This window comes from Symsagittifera roscoffensis, chromosome 9, assembly GCF_963678635.1.
Source record: "Symsagittifera roscoffensis chromosome 9, txSymRosc1.1, whole genome shotgun sequence".
Classification (NCBI taxonomy): domain Eukaryota; kingdom Metazoa; phylum Xenacoelomorpha; order Acoela; family Convolutidae; genus Symsagittifera; species Symsagittifera roscoffensis.
Genome location: NC_087070.1, coordinates 46,173,361 through 46,193,004, shown reverse-complemented (window position 1 = coordinate 46,193,004; position 19,644 = coordinate 46,173,361). Strand labels below are relative to the sequence as shown.

At 33.6% G+C, this 19,644-nt stretch overlaps 1 protein-coding gene across 1 annotated transcript; it reads left to right on the top strand.

Annotated features, from left to right (window-relative positions):
* The first annotated feature begins 781 nt into the window (after positions 1-781).
* LOC134854358 (gamma-aminobutyric acid receptor subunit pi-like) lies at positions 782-18,833 on the top strand. Its single transcript, XM_063870580.1, has 6 exons — positions 782-1,413; positions 5,157-5,432; positions 6,316-6,581; positions 15,885-16,014; positions 17,360-17,533; positions 18,042-18,833. The coding sequence occupies exons 1-6, from the start codon at positions 1,129-1,131 to the stop codon at positions 18,312-18,314; spliced, it is 1,404 nt and encodes a 467-aa protein (XP_063726650.1). The 5' UTR covers positions 782-1,128; the 3' UTR covers positions 18,315-18,833.
* Positions 18,834-19,644: the final 811 nt, after the last annotated feature.

Sequence of the window (19,644 nt, the reverse complement as noted above, 5' to 3'; positions counted from 1 at the left end):
TTTCTGAATCACTTGAAAAGATTTAAGTTATGCTAACTAGTTTCGTTTTCAAAGGTTAAGTCGAGTTCATAAGCAAAAAAATATATAAATTAGAAACTCTTATGTTCTTTAAAGGAGTAATATCGTTTCCATTTTTGTTTAATTTTTTGGCTCACTGATTTGGTGCGCCCGTTCTCTCTATAAGGACATGTCACCCTACTGGTATACCAGCACAAATGAAATTCTGCTTCAAAGATTGAAAAAATGGTTTTTTGATTATATTTGAGGTAATATATTGCTTAGAAGTAAACTTAAGATATTTCCGTCTCAGACATTATTTAGTTGGTTGAAAGAAATTTATCCTTGCAGCCTTCGCATTTTAAACTAACTCAAAAGATTTTTTTTGCATAAATATCGTTAAAAAGCAATAAATTGTCCAGATATGATCTAAAAAAGACAGATTAGAAATAGTAAATGAACTTCAAGGATTGTTAAAATTGCAAATGAAGTTTCGCTTTCTGAATATAAAAAGTATGAAAAAAATAAAGAAGGTTTCCAGTATGGTGTTTTTAGGAAAAGGCTGGGCCAAGCCAAACTTCACAGCTCAGACGAATTGGTTGTCAAAGCTTACTTAATTCTCACTTATGGCTCGTGGAAATTAGGAACGTTGAAATTAAAAAAAATCAACAAATCAAATTTTACGATTTAGGTCTTATTACAGTTTCTTTGAAGTCAATTTTGTAGCATTTGAACCAAAAGGATATCTGACCTTCATTTTTTATTAATTACCATTGGGATTCAAGCTACAAACGATTCATTCCATTTTTCCATTAGCGAATAGTAGCATTTTAATTCCTTTAGTTTGAATTAAGCCTTTCGTTATTTTTATCATCAGATCATGTGATGTTACCCTTTGATGCAATAAATCATTTCCTTTGCAAAACCTAAATTCATCCAATTCAACTTTTCCATCCTTACAATTCATTTGCCTATATGATAAATAATAATTTAACTTTTTCGATTGAATAAAGAAACCTCATAGGCTGAAAAACCTTCTCGGGCTAATCACTGCCTGCAATACATTTTTTCCAAACAACGAAGCCAGAAAAAATAAACAGCAACCTAAAAATTTTCAAATTTGCACTAGAAATGTACCTGATTATAATTATTTTAAACTCAGTTTTGGCCCTTAGCGAGTCTTTACTTCCTGTTGAAAATGATTTTCTTGGTATGAAGCTAGACAAGCGGAGCAGAAGAGACGTGCAAATATATCCCCCTGGCTGGAAATTTACAACTGTGTCGCCAGAGGACGAGCCTCCTTACAACAAATACGTGCAACCAGACAAGCCCAAAGTGACATTTGGATTTCACATTGAGCAGATGCGAACTGTATCCGAGATCGAGAAAACCTTCTCCTTTGATGCAATTAGTACGGTATGTTATATCATCTCTAAGGGTTACGCTGCAATTAAACAGTCATAAAATAGAAATGTCACGCCCGGGTTGAATTGTCATAGATGCTAGCGCTGGTTCAGAGATGTTTAACTTTTATGAAGTTTTTAGGGTCATTTCATGTTTAGATTTGTCAGCAATAATTAATATAAATTAGCTTTGTTATAACTGTGAATCAGTGCTGAAAAAGTTTTTCAAAACTTCGAGTCAGTTTCTAAGTTTGTTATGTGTCTTGATTTCGTAAAAATGGCCATTTTAGCTGAAATTTAGCCAAAAACATTGAAAGTTGTTGCAAATCACGCAATTTATTCCATTTTTGAATCGCACGTATAAAAATAAATTCTGCAGAGGAAGAGCTTTTGAATGATATTATTACAAAATCTCTGGGAAAAAAATAAATACTTTAAATAAAAACCTGCGTTACAAAATCTAATTTTTAAATTTTTTTATAACACAGTGCTGAATAAATAAATACTTTAAATAAAAAGTATTTTATTGAATAAAAAGTATTTATTAAATAAAAAGTATTTTATTTTATTTCTCGCTTCGACGTTTGAATACTTTGAATAAACACAGTGCTGAAAAAAATAAATACTTTAAATAAAAACCTGCGTTACAAAATCTAATTTGTAAATTTTTTTATAACACAGTGCTGAGTTGATTTAAAATTATCTGGACGAAACAATAAAAACTTGAAATATGAAACGCGTTTCCCTCCAACTTTGTCAATTTAAGACAAAAAGTGATGTAGACTAAAATTGCTTAGAATTTCAAAAATTCTTTGATGGTATAATTTGTTTTAAGAAAATCGGGCCACAAAATTTAAGCCAAAATTGGGTCATTTTGGTTTGTTAGGTCAAATCAAAATTACGCCAAAATTACTGCATCAATTGTTGAAAAAACTATACCAAAATGAGTTTCTCATCAAATTTTAAAAAATGATAAAATTTCTCAATTTTTTAAAATAAATTATTAGTTTTTGTTTGATATGCAAGAAACGTCAAAATTACAATCTAAACATTGATAGTTTTGATCAAACAATTTGTGCACATTTTTTGAGATTATTCCCTTCTTAAGTTTTTTTAAGATACGTAGGATGCTCACTTCGATGCTCACCCGAATTTGTAAAACAATTTGCAATATATCATTTTTGCTAAAATTTATCTACTGATAGAATTTAACCTTCACTCAGTACAAATTGATAAAAGCGCGTTCTAAAGTTCAAATTTTGTTATGCTTTTTGTCCGGATAATTCTAATCAGCACTGAATAGCAAATTATATTCCCCACGGCCTGTAGAAAAAAGAGCCCATCCCTATCGAGAAAAGAAGGTAATTTGTAGCATTGTTTTCTCTTTTCTCATTTTGATTCTGATTGGCTTACGACGTGTGAAACTTAAAACATATCTACTTTTTGACCGCACTCCGATCTCAAATTATACAGTTGATACCGACTCTATTTATACAATTGGTTTTTAGAGCAACAGACTAGTTCAGAAGAAGTGCAAGCTTTTGAACGTGTTAATTTGTAGCATTATGAAAGAAAGTCATAGGTACAAAAAGCCTATTTTTTTTTATTTTTGTTCAAGTAGCTTGCAATGAACGTTCGAGGCATAGTTTTTGTTGCAAAATTTTTAAAGATTTATTTCTGACCGAACTTTTTCGTTATTTTTTTTATTCATTGTCAAATAAAAGAACTACGCATTCAACCCCTATAAACAAGGTAAGTGATATCAACCGCGAATGTATGATCAAAGTTGCTCAACACAAGTCTGCATTATACACTGTTTCGCGAATTGCTAGGTAGAAAAGATTATAGTTGATAAAATTACGCGTAATTTTTAATTCAAAAGTAGTTTGTAGTTGCTTGTTCATTTATCCAACCAAACTTATCTATTTTTACGCAAAAGATCGCAGTTCAAAAGTGTCTTTCAGTCAGAGATAAGAAAATAGCAAATCGCTAAAAATAACTCAAATTAGTTTGATAGCTGGTAATCATGTGTAACTTTCAATCGATTTTCCGAGATGGAATATTTGTATGGTTTTGTTATGTTTAAACATTATGTCATGCATAATTGCTTGACAATGATAAAATGTTACTTTTTAATGAAGCAACCAATGATTTTGATTTTAATAGAACAAGACTGCTCGTATCAGGGCAAAGCCCTCAATATTCAGACTGCCTTATAAGGTTTATGGAGCAGTAATAACATAAAGAAAGTTGAATAACAAAAAAAAAGATTTTTTTTCTAAAATTTAAGTTTTTGGTAAAAACCATCCCTCCACACGCCATATAAGGTACAAAATGATATATTTCGCTCCTATTGACAAATCAATTATGGCATTAAAGCCACCTTCAACCAATTTCAACAAATTCTAAGACAGATTAAATCCCCGCTTACGTCTTAATAATTCGCGCGTTAATTGTCTAAAATTGGCAAAATAGCACTTTGTAAACCCCCATAAGCTCGCAAAAATTGATCACAGGTGAAATATCTTTTCAATTTAAGCTCAAGACAATAATAGCTTTCGAATGATTTTTTGAAAAATTCCGCCAAAAGTGGCTAGTTAAAAAATCGAAATTTGTCTGAAGAGAAAAAGCCATCCGAGCACAAATATTCCGTGTATAAATTCGGAACAAAAAACACTTTCCACTTTATTTTGCGTGTGGGGTGCTTGACTTTCTTTTATCAGAATTTTTTCATTTTTCAAAGCAAGCACTAGTTTTGAAATATTTATACGGCAGTCGCAGCACTCAGGGTTTTGCCTTTATACAAACAGTTTTGTTGGTATTTCCTTAATTCCATTTGTGACTCAACTTCGATCATTTAAATTTTGAAATTATCAGCATAAAATTCATGGCTAATCATATGTTAATATACCTAAAACTAGCTGGTTGAACAAAAAAAAATATCATACAGTTTTGGTACTGAAAATTTTTTAAAAATTCTTCGATAAATACTTTTTTAGGTTTGGAAACTGTATAATAATCATTTTTCTAACCTTAAATGAAAACTATACGAAAAATAATTTTTCCCAAATGGAAAATGTATAATAGTTCTTTTTGTCATGTATGAAAACGCTATAGCAATTATTGTTTCATAAGTTTTTCAAACTCAAATGAGGCAAAAGTTGCGTTACAGCCCATCCCATAAGAAGAGCTCTGTAGATTGAATTCAAGCTCAATATGTAGATTGAATTCTTTTCACCTCATCAGCGAAAAAATTGATTCCGAATATTTTTGCAAGATGACCTGTTGAGACTGAATTTTAAAATCGGAACGCTTTCTTTTATATATATATATATATATATATATATATGATTCCAATCAATGTTTTGCAGTTGGGAGGCCAATTTTAGGAAAATTCAATTACGTAATAGTGTGCTGAAAATTAGTTTTAACTGAAGAGTTAGTACACTTTTCAATAACTAAATTAAGACTATTTATTTGGGACGTTGATTAAAGTCAAGAATTTTTTTTAGTAAAAATAAAATCATTGGTATTTGTTTTACTTTCTCGAGGAGGAGCAGTTTTTATTTAATTTTATTAGCACTTTAACATTTTAATAACTTTTCAATAACTTTTCACTTCAATATTTTTTACTTCAATATTTGGCAGACAAAAATGTTTGATATAATTAACTTAGTTTTATTTTTTTAGGCTAACTGGACTGAACTCCGTGTGGCTGATTTCCTCTCTATAATTAACTTAGTTTTATTTTTGTAGGCTAACTGGACTGATCTCCGTGTGGCTGATTTCCTCTCTATCAGCAAGGATAGCTGGAATTGGGCACGTGAGATAGAGCTCAAAGCGGATACCCTGGATGACATCTGGCATCCGGACATTAATTTCGACCCACTAGTCTCAGTGGTGGAATCAGAAGCAAGCAGTAAAATGTTTTTGGGTAGGAGAGGAGAAGTTCGGATGTCTAAATTTGGACGCTATACTTTCTCGTGTGACATGGACTTGCTGTATTTCCCGTTTGATCGACACAAATGCTTTGTGAGCGCAGTTTTGTTTTTGAAAAATTAACTATATTTCTTTTTTTTTTCGTGTAAGGTTTTCAATTTTTTGAGAAAGTTCAAAAAACGGTTAGATTTAGAAATTTTTTTAGGATATCGATTACCAATATGTCGGTTATGTAACCGAAATATAAGTTAATAGTGAAATTAAAAAGAGCTCGCGTCTCTTTTTTAGTCAGCATTGAGTTTAAGTTCTTTCAGTCAAAAAAGATTTTATGAAATGCTAACAGACAAGCAGAGGGTAATCGTAGTGAATATTCATAGTTCTTGATGGCAAAATAATTTTTCTGCATTCTTATTCAGTTTTCGGATCATCAAACTCAAAAATACCTTGATTCAATTAGCAACGTCTAATAAATTGTAAGGTAATTTCAAAATCACGCGTGCGCCCCTTTTTTTGGTCGCCCAAATTGATTTTCTGAGCTCTCTGAAAACACTATAAAGAACCTATTTTGACCAAATTTTCTGCGACGCAGGCAAGTTTTTGAAAAAAAAACAGGCCAAAAAAAGCGCCTTCAGAAAAAATTAAAGATCCATCAGCCAAAAAAGGCGCTTTTAGAAAAAATATAGGATCCATCAGCCAAAAAAGGAGATCCCAAATTGAAACGAAGGGGGGACCCTTCGGGTCGGCATGGGGCCAAATCCCTGAGGAAAGAATGCGTCCAACACCCCCCCCCCCCTTTAATCCGCTACTAATTTCTTTCCAATTATAGCCTTCCAGCCTGGTAATAAGAAAAGTATAATAATCTTCAGAGCCTTTGTAATTTTTTTTATTGGGGGGGGGGGGCGACTATAATTTGCTTGAAGCTTTAATGTGAAAAAAGCGAAAGCTGAGCAGAGAGATCTTACTTGTTGTTGTTTAGATTATGATTTCCGCCTACAGAATGGATGTCGACGTGGGCAAGATGAGGAAAAACACGGAACTGTTTTTCAGTATGAAGCCAGGTCAACTAATTGGCAACTTGCGCTTCAATGACCTCAATCATTCCACGGATTACAAGTTCAACGTGGCAGCTGTCGTCGAATACACACATTACATGCAACACGCACTGTTTTTGAAAATGAGTCGCAACCCAATGTATTATATGCTCACTCTTTTTATTCCAAATACAGTCCTCACATGCCTAAGGTGAGTTGCTTTTGCCGTATAGCTATTTTTTAAGAAAAAAAACATGAATCAGTTGCTTAGTTTTGACAGAATTTGTAGAGATCATTGATTTATAATGTTAATAAAAGAATTTTTTTTCACGAATAAGCGAATTATCTGATAGTGAAAAAATGACAGTTCGTATAATGTCAAAAATTTGACTGTTCCCACTTCCATTTTTATTCTCTGGGACAAAATTTTGAAAAAAGTTTTCTTGATTTTTTTCAGTCGTTTTGCTTATTTCCCTCCTCATGCAATACCAAGCACCTGCTGTTTTATTTTGAACCTAGTAAAATCAAGGCTTCTCCTATCAAGGCAAACCTCTGAATGTCCCGACTGCATTTTAACTAGCCTCGAATAGTTTTTGGTTCATGAAATACTGATGAAAAATGAATTTAAATTCATTATGCAAAACTTTAAAAATTAAAATTTGAGTCGTAAATGAAGCTAATAATTAATTAGCTTGCCCCAATTCAATTAGGATTGATTTTATGGTGCAGGGTATTTTTTTTACCTTTAAACAATTATTTGCCTTATAGCTTTCAGCAGAAAAAAATATAAAACGAGCGGTTTAGCAAGACTCGGTTCAGTTTAATTGGACAGTCATTTTAATATAGTGGTAAGCAACGGGACTCACGAAGCTCCAGCAGCCAAAAATTTGAGTTTAATTTTTGTTTTTCTTGTTATTTGTCTTCGAAAATTGTTTTCCAATTTGCTTATTTTACATAACTGACGAAACAAAAAAACGACACAAATTGAAAAAATATTTTTTTGTAAGCTTTAACGACTGGTGGAACATTCTGTGCTATTAGCCCTGTAACCAGCTAGCCTTGTTTAAAAAATGATTTGAATGAAAAATACACCAAACGCATATCTTTGAAAGTCGAAACAAAAAAAATGCTCGTATCAGGGTGAAGCCCTGAATTTCTTGACAACCTTTTCACTGGTCTCGAGTAAATTTTGGTTGATGAAATGAAAACATCAATTTTATTTCAATAATGACAAAACTCAAGTGTAACAATTGAGTCGTACATGAAACTAATAAGAACAATTAGCTTGCGTCAATTAAATTAGAAACAATTTTATAGAGCAGGATTTTTCTGCACGCGTAGAAAGATTGTCTTTCAGTTTCAGCATCAAAGTATAAAATGAGCGGTTTAGCAAGATTCGGTTCAGTTTGATTAGACAGTCAATTCAATATAGTGGTAGGCAGCGTCCAGCGGTGCCCATGAAGCTCTAGAAATCGAAAACCTAAATCACCAAATATTGTTTTACAAACTGGTTTGACTGAAAAAAACTCCAAGCACATATACATTCCTCACTTTCTTCGAATGTCGGAACAACAAGATTGCTGGTATCATCGCAAAGACCTGAATTGCTCGCCTTTTTTTAAACTAGTTTCGAATAATTTTTTGAGAAAAAAGCAATTTTACTTCGATAATGCCAATATTCATGTGTTGAAAGTTGAATCGTTAATGAAACTAATATGACCAAATAGCTTGCCTCAATTCTTTTAGTAACTATTTTTTAGTGCAGGATATTTACTTATGCATACATAATTTGCCTTACAGCTACATCATCAAAGTATAAAACGAGCAGTTTAGCAAGGCTCTTTTCAAGTTGATCAGACAGTCAATTTTATATGATGGGAAAACAAACTAGACGGCGTCGATGTAATTTCAGACATCGAGCCTACAGGAGTGCAAAAATTCTGTTAAAAGTTGTCGGAATTAAAAAGAACCACTTCAAGCATATATATTCCTCACTTTTCTGAACATCCGAACATCGAGACTGCTCGTATCATGTCAAAGCTTTCAATATTCTAACTTTGCTTAACATCCATGAAGCAGCATTTGCATTAGAAAATTGCAGATGACTTTTTTCAAAAAACAAAATTTTTTTAAAAAAAATTTGTTTAATTCACCCCCGTACACGGTATTTTAGACATAAGTTATAGATTTTGCTTTTAGCAACGTAGCATTTACGACAAAACTTATCTTAAACCTAGTCTTAAGCCCCCCATAACTATGCAAAAAAGAGATCAGAGGTAAAAAATCTTCGGAAATTTGAGTTCAGTACAGCAATACTTTTTGAATGATACTTTAAAAAATTTCAAAAATGGTTAGTTAAGAAGTAAAAAAATCGCCCGACACGAATGATCCTTTTTTTTTCTTTCGAACGTCAAAACAGTAATGTACAAGACTGCTTGTATCAAGACAAAATCTTGAATGTTCTCACTGCTTTTTAAATGGTTTCAAGTAATTTTACTATAATGAAAAAGTTACAAAATTTCATTTTTAATTTGATAACGTCAAACATTCAGTGTAAAAAAATTGAGACGTTTATAGAGCTAAAAAGATCAATTAACTTGACTCAATTCAATTTTTGTTGAGAGATAATTTGTCAGTTTCAGCATAAAACTATAAAACGAGCAGTTTAACAATACCCGTTTCAGATTGATTAGGCAGTCAATTTAATAAAGTGGTAAGCACTCCCGAGGGGTCCACGTAGTTCCAGAGATCGAAAAGTCAAGTGGGCAAAGATTTATTTTTTAAAATTAATCTGAATAAAAAAACCACCCCAAGTATATATAATCCTCACTTTCTTTGAAAATCGGAACAAGAAGAGTGCTTGTATCAGGGCGAAGCCCTAAATGTCTGACTGCTTTTAAGGTCAATGGAGCAGTATTCGCATTGGAAAACGGTGTTTTTCTTTAATTTTTTTTTTCAGATTTATTTTAAAAAATCCCCCACACGCCATTTTAAGTAGGAAAACTTTGATTTTAGTAGCCCAAAAATTCTAACAAATAGTCTGCTTCAATTTCATTGGAACGCTTTGTAAAACGGATTAAATCTAATAATTAAGATCACAGGTGAATTGTTTTCCATTTTTCATTTCAGTACAAGAATACGTTTTGAACTATATAAAAAATATTGGCAAAATGGCTATATAAGAAGTCGAATTTTGTCTGGAAAAAAAACCCCCCGAGCACAAATATTCCGTCACTTTCTCCGAAAGTCGTATCAAAAACTAAGACTCATTAGTTTGCCTCGCAATTTATTTTAAAATGGTTTCTTTTTCGCTTTGAAATTAATTTCGATCAGCCTGAAAATTGCGCCTTTGAGCGCTGAGCAATGCGTGTAAATGTTTCATAAGCGCGCACAATTTGGTCCTTTGATTGAATCAAGTACTTCGTTTGAATCTATTAGCCTCAAAAAAGTCAAGAGTTGAAGAGGAGTTAAAGTATCTTTTTAAGTTTGAACAAAAAGTCTCGATCATTTTTTACTACTTGCAGAGAAGAATTTTTGTTCTGCTCACAAAGTATTCAAGGCCAATTTTCACCGCGCAACTTTTGAAATAGCTTTCATTACTTCGCATCTCGTATTTTTACTGGGTCATAGTTCTCTCACATAACTTTTTGACATTTTTAACTATTTTTAATCGTTTCGCTTTTTCTCCCACCTTCACAAGTCGTAGGTTGCCCTTGGGTGAACTAATTGACTGCTTCGGTGGCCGTATTATTTTCTTGTAGTACTTTTACTAGGGCGAACATTTTTTCTTTTAATTCAAGTAACACTGTATTTAATTTAACGTCTTTAAAATCAACTGAATATTTTAATAGCCTTTTTAGCAGCTAACAAGAAAACAGTCAAAAAAATTTCCGTGTTTATTGAAAAACTATTGCCTAATTAAAAGTTGACAATTTTTGTTTTATTTTCAATTTTGTAAAAAAATTTAGTATTGTGTGGATGTATAGATATTCTATATTCAGCTGTTATGATTTAAGTTTGCACTCTCGTTTTTTAGCTCTAAATTATTTGTTTGAAACTGTCGATTATAATGAAAAATGGCATGCTGGCATTTTAATTTTCCCTGAAATTTTTAGCTCACAAATGTTTTTGTTTGAAATTGTAGGTTATAAAGAAAAACGACATTTTGCCATTTTAAATTTCCCTGACATTATTTTTTAGCTCATAACTATTTTGTTTGAAATTGCCGATTTTAATGAAAAATGGCATGCTGGTTGATTAACTTAGTCCAGGCATACTTTGTTTACAAGGGCCGGGTTTTCAAAAGCACTTAAGGTTTTGAATTTTAAAGTGATCAAAATGCCACCGCTGCCGTACCAATGCTGTCAATGTCCATTATAGGAAGAAAAGCAATAGGTGAGAGGAGTTTGAGGTGAGGACAAACTCGACTTACACCTCCTGCAGGGTCGAAACAAAAAGAAATTAGGCCAAACACGGTCGAAACATACCTCAGGCACGGTCAAAACATATAAAAATTAGGTCAGACACGGTCGAAAGATACCCAATCCAGGGGCGGAATTAGGTGGGGGACGTTTTACCCCTCAGGGATTTGACCCCCTGCCGACCCAAAGGGTCCCCCCTTTGGTACCTTTTAAGAAATCCATTTTTTGCCGACCGACCCTAAAATTTTTCTAAAGGCGCCTTTGGCGCCAAAATAAACTTATTTTGAGGTGGGAGGGGGGGGGGGGGAACGCGCGCCAAAAAACGCAATTTTTGGTCAAAATTTTCCAAAAAGTGCCTAAAAACGCCTTTTTGAGACTTTTTTTTTCAAAATTCTGCCTGCGGCGCAGAAAATTTGCCCAAAACAGGGACTAAACTGTGCTTAGGGAGAGCTCGGCTCGAAAAATCAATTCGGTCGACCTAAAAAAAAGCTGCCCCCCTCGAGAAAACCCTAGATCCGACCCTGCCCCAATCATTTTAGAAACTTACTTCAAACTTGGTCAAAATGCGGTATAACAAAGTAAGTTTATTTAAGTTTTCTACGAGTTTTTTCTGACATATATGACGCATATTGATAATAGACTTTTCAAAAAACGGAAAAAATGGATTAAAAGTAACTTTTTTCTACAGAGCAAGTAATTCACAAATGGCTTTGATAACCTAATTTTGTCAAAATATGTCCATGAAATTTTAACTAACAAGCATTGATCATTTGAATCATTCATGTTGATTGAAATTTTTGTTGATTTATTTTTGCAGGTTTGATTCATAACAATTCAAGCGCATTTTTTGATCGAGACAGTCAGAATGTATCTCACTTGGATGAAACAAAATCGGGCACTTTTTTTGGTCAATTCAGTCGCAACTTATCTGAATTAGGTCGAGACGGTTAAAACTTATGCAAAATTTGCCAAAACGGTCAAAACATAGTAAACTTTGGTCAAGACTGTCGGGTTGAAACAAAAAAAGGACCTTGATCTAATAAATAATCGTTACGCCGTAATTGATGATGGTGCGAGCTCGATAGAAAATTAGACAAAAAACGCAGAGCAAAAAAAATCCAGTAATGCAGTTGCACGCGCATAGTTCTCATTGTCTAATAAAAACAATCTGCTAAGTGAAATTTACATCAAACTGCAGTTGCCAAACCTTTTTGCCGTTTTGCTGGATGAAAGATATGAGTTTTTAAAACTAATATTTACACGTTAGAGATTGCTTTTTTTGGAAAATCACTTCTACTATGCAAGCTTCGGTTGTTAAGTTGTTAGGCAGTTAGTTTTTTAATTCAATTTTTTTTTGTTTTTTTTAGCCTAATTTCAAAGTGAAAATAAAATTAATCTGTCTTCAACAGCACCTAATCATATAAATGAACTACAAGAGAACGAACGACGGTAAACACCACTGATATCAATTGTACAGTCCTTTTTGAAAAAAAAAGTGATCATTTTCATTGAATATTAGACCAAGCTCAGCATAGGACAGATAATTATCTATTAAGACCAGTTTCGTTTGTTCAGTCAACTGAGAGGAGTAGAAAAAAATTATTTCCATACCTAGACACACGAAAATTTTTCAAAAATTAAGATTGAAATAATCTCTCGCAGATTTGCCTGTGTTTGCATCGGTGTACATGTGTATGTACAGGGGCGGATTTAGAAGGGGCGGGGGGGGGGGGGGCGGACGCCCCTCCTCCTCAGGGATTCGAACCCCTGCCAACCCAAAGGGTCCCCCCTTTGGTACTTTTTAAGAAATCCATTTTTGGCCGACCGACCCTAAAATTTTTCTAAAGGCGCCTTTGGCGCCAATATATACTAAATTTGAGGGGAAGCGCGCGCCAAAAAAACGCGTTTTTTTTGTCAAAATTTTCCAAAAAGTGCCCAAAAACGGCGTTTTTGACCTGTTTTTTCAAAAAATTGCCTGAGGCACAGAAAATTTGGTTGGCCAAAGCAGGGTCTTTTTATTGCTTTGGGAGAGCTCGGGAAATCAATCTGATCGACCTAAAAAAAAGGTCGTCAAAATTTTCAAAAATTTTTTGAAAATCCGCCCCCCCCCCCCCCCCCTCGAGAAAATCCTAGATCCGCCCCTGTGTATGTGTATGTATGGTATAGTTTATGCTATTTACCTTATGCGATCCAAAACTCCAAAATTCATGGCAAAAAGGTTGTTCAGTTTTTTTTTCATATGGAAACAAGACTGCTCGTTCGCATATCAGCGTAAGGCCTTGAATGTTCCGACTACCCCACAACTGGAATCCAAAATTTTAAACCAAAAACTTCCCATAAACTGAAAGTTTGATCGAAAACATCAAATTTAAAAAAAAGTGAGAAGAATATGACTGGCATTCTTATGACCAAATATTTTGCCTCAATTCAATTTGAAATCATTATGAAAGAGAGATACTAGAAAAAACTACCCATATACTATTTAAAATACTATTATATGCTTTTGACCATGGTCCTCTCAAGTTAAAGAAATTGGAGAAAAAAAATTTACAAAAACTCTGCGTTTTAATGATATCTTGTTTGTTTCCCGTTTCCGGTCGGAAGACAATTTTCACTGGTCTAATTTTTGCCTTTTTTCATAATTTTCAGATTTTAAAATTTTGAAATTATTCCCAGAAATTTTTATGTTTTTCCTTTCCTTTGTCTCATTAGTTTTGTAATTTTGTGCAAACTTCTAACCTTTTTTAAACATTTTCTGTCCCCCTTCAACGTAATGAATATTTGGCTGTGGAATCTACTGGCGAAATAATTACAGATCAATGATTCTAGAACAAAACCCACTTGGGCAATGCAATTATTATTTGAACTTAAGCGGCATCGCTGAAATAACCCTTCTCAAAAATCGCTCGAATTAGAATGAGTCCAACTAAATGATCTTAAAATGGCGTGAATAGGGGCAGAAAAAACTATCACTCTCTACAGGACACTGCGACATCTTTCTTACAATAAAAACTGATATAAAACTTTTTTCCAGCTCAATTTATAAAATGGAGTTGGAATTTCCTCACTTTTGTCAAATTATTTAAAATAGGGGATCTCTTTAACTATATCCCCTTTTGCAAAACAAGGGATATTCGTTACTAGGTATAAAATTCTGATATACATAACTTTTAATTAATTTTTTTTATAGGGGGGATAATCGTTACTAAGCACCCTGATATCATTAACTTTTAATTTATTTTTTTATAGGGGGGATTATCGTTACTAAGCACCCGGGATAATCGTTACTAAGCACCCGAGTGAGAAAGTTGAAACAATCAAAAAATACAATATGAGGCGCTCTGTTGTTACGACCATTAAAAATTTTTGGTATATTTTGTATTCAAGGGTACTTTTTTTGTTCCAACTTGGGGAAGAAACTTTGTATTCGGGTGTGTTTTAGAGTTTTTTCTTTTTGATTTTCGCGCAAAATCAGCTACCAGAATTAATCATCGGACTGGGTTGAGTGAATATCATATTAAAACCATTTCAGTCGCAATCCGAATGTATTAAAAATTTTAAATTTATTTTTGAAAAAAACTTCAAAAATTAATTTTTTTTGCTCAGATTCCTTTATCACGCCACGCCAAAAAATTAGCATTAATTTGAAAAAAAACTGTTGTAATTTTCTAATTTGTTGTAGTTTTTTGGTCGGAACATTCTGTGCTGTGCTACTTGCACAGTAACCGGCTATCCTTATTTCTTTTTTATTTTTTTTTGTTTTCCACGCATAATCAGGTACCACAATGGGCCGAGTGATATATCATACTAAAACCCCTTCAGTCGAATCGAGAAAAATCGGTTTGAAAGTTTTGTTCTGATTTTTGTTCTAATTTCAAGCTAAGAAGGTGACATATTACAATAGCTTATTTATGCTTGAATTAAGGCCATGAAAATTGCCTATTTACTTTATTGAAATTTGTGTGTGGTGTTTCCTAGCGCCATTTTGGGAATCCAAATTTTTGGGAATCAAATAAGATTAAAATATTTTTCTTACACATTAGTTTTTTCGTTTTTCTAGTTTTTTTTCTACAAAATTGCTTACTCTGACCGTCAATTGTGCCTAAGCTTTTTTGTTCAGTCTTTTTTATCGCACCACGCAGAAAAAACGACAAAAATTTGAAAAAAAAAATTTTTTTTTGTATTTTTTAAGACTATGGTCGGAACATTCTGTGGTAAAAACCGGCAATCCGTGTTCTTTTTTGTGTTAAATTTTCAGGTCCTGGTTGTTTTGACATTTGAAGAAAGGATAGAATATTTTTGCAATATTTTTTTTTTCATCATACAAAACTCGACTTATTAACTAGCTTTTTTTTATATGTAGTTGTCATACCGCTACTGCAGTAGCAGTATTTATTATACGTATGTACATCTAACCTCTGGTGCTCAATCATTATTTTATGGTATTCTCAAGGTCATACGTAAGTGTTGACACTGAGATTAAGCGAGAGATCAGAGTACTTAACAATGATCTATCTCTCAGTACATAAGAAACCAAGAAAAGAGAAAATCTAAATTCAATATTCAGAATACAGTATTGAATTACAACTTGTTTTCAATTGATATCGCAACGCATATCACAGTAGTCTTTAATTACCATCCGAAAGATTTTGAAGTCTTGAGCCAAAAAAAAATATTTCTCTTATAGTTAATTTAAAAAACATATTACGGTTTGAAAATATCCCAATTGATTAATTTAGGACAGTTAACGCGAGATATATTTCATTCTCCTAAAAGGTGATCGGCGACATATTTCAGGTCCGAAATTGATTAAAATTGACCTGAGGTAAGCTATGTGGAAATACTTATACTTTGCAAAATCTTAACTACGTTACTTTGCACTGAACATGGCGCGTGGGGGCTTTAAAAAACTAATCTGAAAAAAATCAAATCTGCTTATCTTTTTTTTGATTTTTTTAAATAATTTTTAAAAGTTTTCCTGACTCCTTGGACATAAAAGAGCAGTAGAAAAATGCATGGCTTTGTCTTGATACGAGCAGTCTTGTTTGTTCAACAATTAAGATTGGAGTTAGTTGTTTCTGTGTTCTCTGCAGCTGGGTGGTGATGTGGATAGATCCCCTTGCCCTGCCTGAAAGAGCCAACATCTGCATCGCCCTCATCCTCGCCCAGGTCATTCTCATCATAGGCGAAGAGCAGAGTTTTCCCCAATCGGCTGACTTCAAGGTACTATAGAATTCTACATTTCTTGTGGATAAAGAGTGCCCTAAATCAGCCCAACTGATTTTTTCAGCTTTTCATTAAGGCTCAAAACCTTTGATTTGGAGCTTGCCCAAATTTGGAGCTTGCAGCCGCCATGATAGAAAATGAACTGAAAGGTGTCACTCTAGGCGAAACTTTTCAACAAAAGGGGCTCCTCGAGGGGCGGATCTAAGATTTTCTCGAGGATTTTCGAAAATTTTGACGACTTTTTTTTGTTAGGTCGACCAAATTGATTTTCCGAGCTCTTCTAAAGCCCCAAAAAGTTTTTATCGCGTTTTTTTTTGGCGCGCGCTCCCCCTCAAAGTTACTATATATTGGAGCCTTTAAAAAAATTTAGGGTCGGTTGGCCAAAAATGGATTTCTTAAAAAATACCAAAGGGGGACCCTTTTGGTCGGCAGGGGGTCAAATCCCTGAGGAGGGAAAAAGGCGTCCGAGCCCCCCCCCCCCCTAAATCCGTCCTAGGGCTCCTCGTTTTTTTACTTCCCGAGTTGAGAAACTTCATATTCGCTTCAAAATATGGGTAGCCAAGCTCCAGAAAGTTGGGACTTGAACCCAATGCGGTTAGGCAAAAATACGGCGCGACCAAAATTTCGTATGCAAGCAAAGTCGACACTCAAGTCTCAGTTATCAGGAAAAATGAGCATTAAGTTTCAGTTATCAATTTTTCTTGCTAGCATGCATTTCGTACAACAGATGCAAAAAGCAAATTCAGTCAGTTGTTTATAATGTGCAGTTGGCTTGACCAGCATATTCGCTGGTAACATACAGGACCGTCTCAAGAAAGCCTACACATGTTCCCAAAGATTAAGCAAATTTTTTGGGAGCAACGACTATTTCGTCATCATAAATTGAAAACTAGTAGACATAAATCTTACAGATGAAATTAAAATTAATTAAATATACCGATCAACTAAATGACGAACACAATAATTCTTGACGCTTAAATTAGAGCAGACTTTTGTCGGATTTTTTGCTGGCAAAAACAAATACAGAGGCAAATTTCTGTATTGAAAGTTTTGTTAAAATAAGGTTGTTATATTGATCTGGGAGTGCTCGGAAAATTCATTTGGTCCATTTAAAAAAAGTCCGGCACATATTTCGAAAATCCGTATTCCCCTTTCCACATCCCCCTCGTGAAAATCCTAGATCCGCCCTTAAAGAGGACGTTTGGATTTTTTTGTTATCGCAAAATTGAAAAATTAGTATATCCAGTTTTCTTGTTGGGTAAATGGCCCTATTTTAGTTGAACTGAACTAGATCAGTGATTCTTATCGTGTAAAACTGTCCTTGAACTCAAAGAAAATTTAGATCATCGATGCTTATCTGATTGTGAACTTTTTGATGAATGTGGCTTCTCTGATCGAGACTCTCTTGGCATCCTGTTCCGGTAAGAAATTAATGGCAAAGAGAAATCGGGAAGTCATCAATCAAAAACGAACTGCAAGTACCCATGATAACGAGTCAGAAGAGAAGCTTAAAAACGTAAGTTACAGAAGTTTTTGAAACCCTTTTCAGACAAAAACAAGACTGCTAGCATATCAGGGCAAAGTTCTGAATATCCTGACTGCCCCTTTAATGACAACAAATATATCAAACATTAAGTGTGAAAATTTGGGTAGTAAGATTAATGCGACCGATTAGCTTGTCTCAATTCGATTTCGAACGGTTTTGTACAAAATTTTCAAAGGGTTAAATTAAAACTTTAGTTAAAACTACTATTTCGATTGCGAAAAATTTGCCGATTAATAAAGCCCTCAAGCATAAACATTTCGCAGTTCAAAATTCGGAACTGAAACAATAGCAACAGTATACAAAAAATTCCAACTAAAATATAGCAAAACTTGAGAACCTATGTTTAATTGCACGTCTTGAAAAACCCTTACATATTAACATTAAAAAAATAACAGTTCAGAATTCCTAACTACTGCATTTTTGAAAGCCTGTGCTCTTTATGGTACAAATGGAGTCACCAGATATAGCGTTTGTTTAGGAGTCATCTGTTGAAGTTATGGACCAAAATGGGACAAAATCGGACCATTCTCAGCTGGCATTGGACCCTTCATCTTCTCTGGGAATCGAAATAGTCGGACATGAGTTTAACTCCTACGTGCAATCCACTGAAGATTATCCAGACAGAATTTGCAGAATTTTGTCACCTGTGTCTTTCTTGATTTGGAACGTTTCCTTCTTCTTTCTGTTCAAATATTTCGCAAATATAGCTTATGACAAAAATGATCCGCAGCCACCGTTTTTGCATTATTAAAACAACAAAGAATTGGTAGTTTTCTGACATTTTCTAGATGAAAATCAATTCAGTCCAACTCATATAACTCTTTGATATCTATGATTCTTTTTACAAACGAAAATTTTTCCTAAGTTCTGCAGATTTTCTAAATACAATAACTCAGGTCACCGACTTGCAAAATTAACGCTCTATAAATTGTCCCTAATTGGGTATTGTTTTATGACATCCATTTTCGGAAACAAAAGAAAAGTGCTTTTGGCGCCGAGGAGAACTTGAGGGACTTGAACGCAAATCTTTCTAATTTTTGCAATGGGAGGATGCAACAGGGGATGATTAAAGATATCCGTTGCTTTCTCAATATTTTGTTAGTGAATGATGACGTTTTTTGTATTCAAAATAAAATAAACAAAATTTTTATATAGTGTTTGAAATGCTCGTTAATGATATATGCTTGATTGTTTGAGTTATCACATGACTGGTAAGTTTCAAATTTTGTATAATTTGATATTTTGATGATGCTCATAAATGGTGCTTTGATTGAAATTTTTTTTTGTCATTGGTTTTGATTATGAAGTACACGTTTCTACTGAAACCTGCGAATTGAATGGAATGAAAGATAACTCTCTCCTATTGAAAAAAAAACAATTGATAGTTGTAGACTTTTTATCACTAAGGAAAAGACTGACGAACAAGCGATTGATCTATTTACTATGAACAACTCTAGTGCCCTTTTTTAAGAACTGCAAGCAGCTTTTTGGTCTTTTTTTTCTGGGCTGAAAAAAATTGACTGCCAGTATATCAGGGCAAAACCCTGAAAGTTCATACTGCCCCTTTATCCATATCGATTAGTTTTTACGGAAAAAATATTAAAAAAACTATCAATTTTGGACAATATCAAAGATCAAGATTTAAATTTCAAGTTACGAACTCAAGGGAACCGATTAACTTAGCTAGCCTTAATTCAATTTGGAACGATTTTGTTGTAGGGGATAGTTCGTCACGCATAAATAGTTTGCGTTACGCTTTCAGCATCATTGTTACAAGAATGCTCGTATATTAGGGCAAATAACTGAAAGTGTTCCGACTACCCCTTAACCCATATTAAATAGAATATTGGGAAAATAAAATACTGAAAAACTATAAACCTTGGACAATATCAAAATTAGCTACAATTTAGCTAGCCTCAATTCAGTTTGGAACGACTTTGTTGTGCGTAATAATTCGCCATGCATAACTAATTTGCAGAAAGTTTTAAGGGTTTTTGATAAAATTTTCAAAGCGCGCATAAATTAATCGAGAGAATGGCCAAATTGGCAGTTTTTGAATTAACAAAGTTTTCAAAAAATGA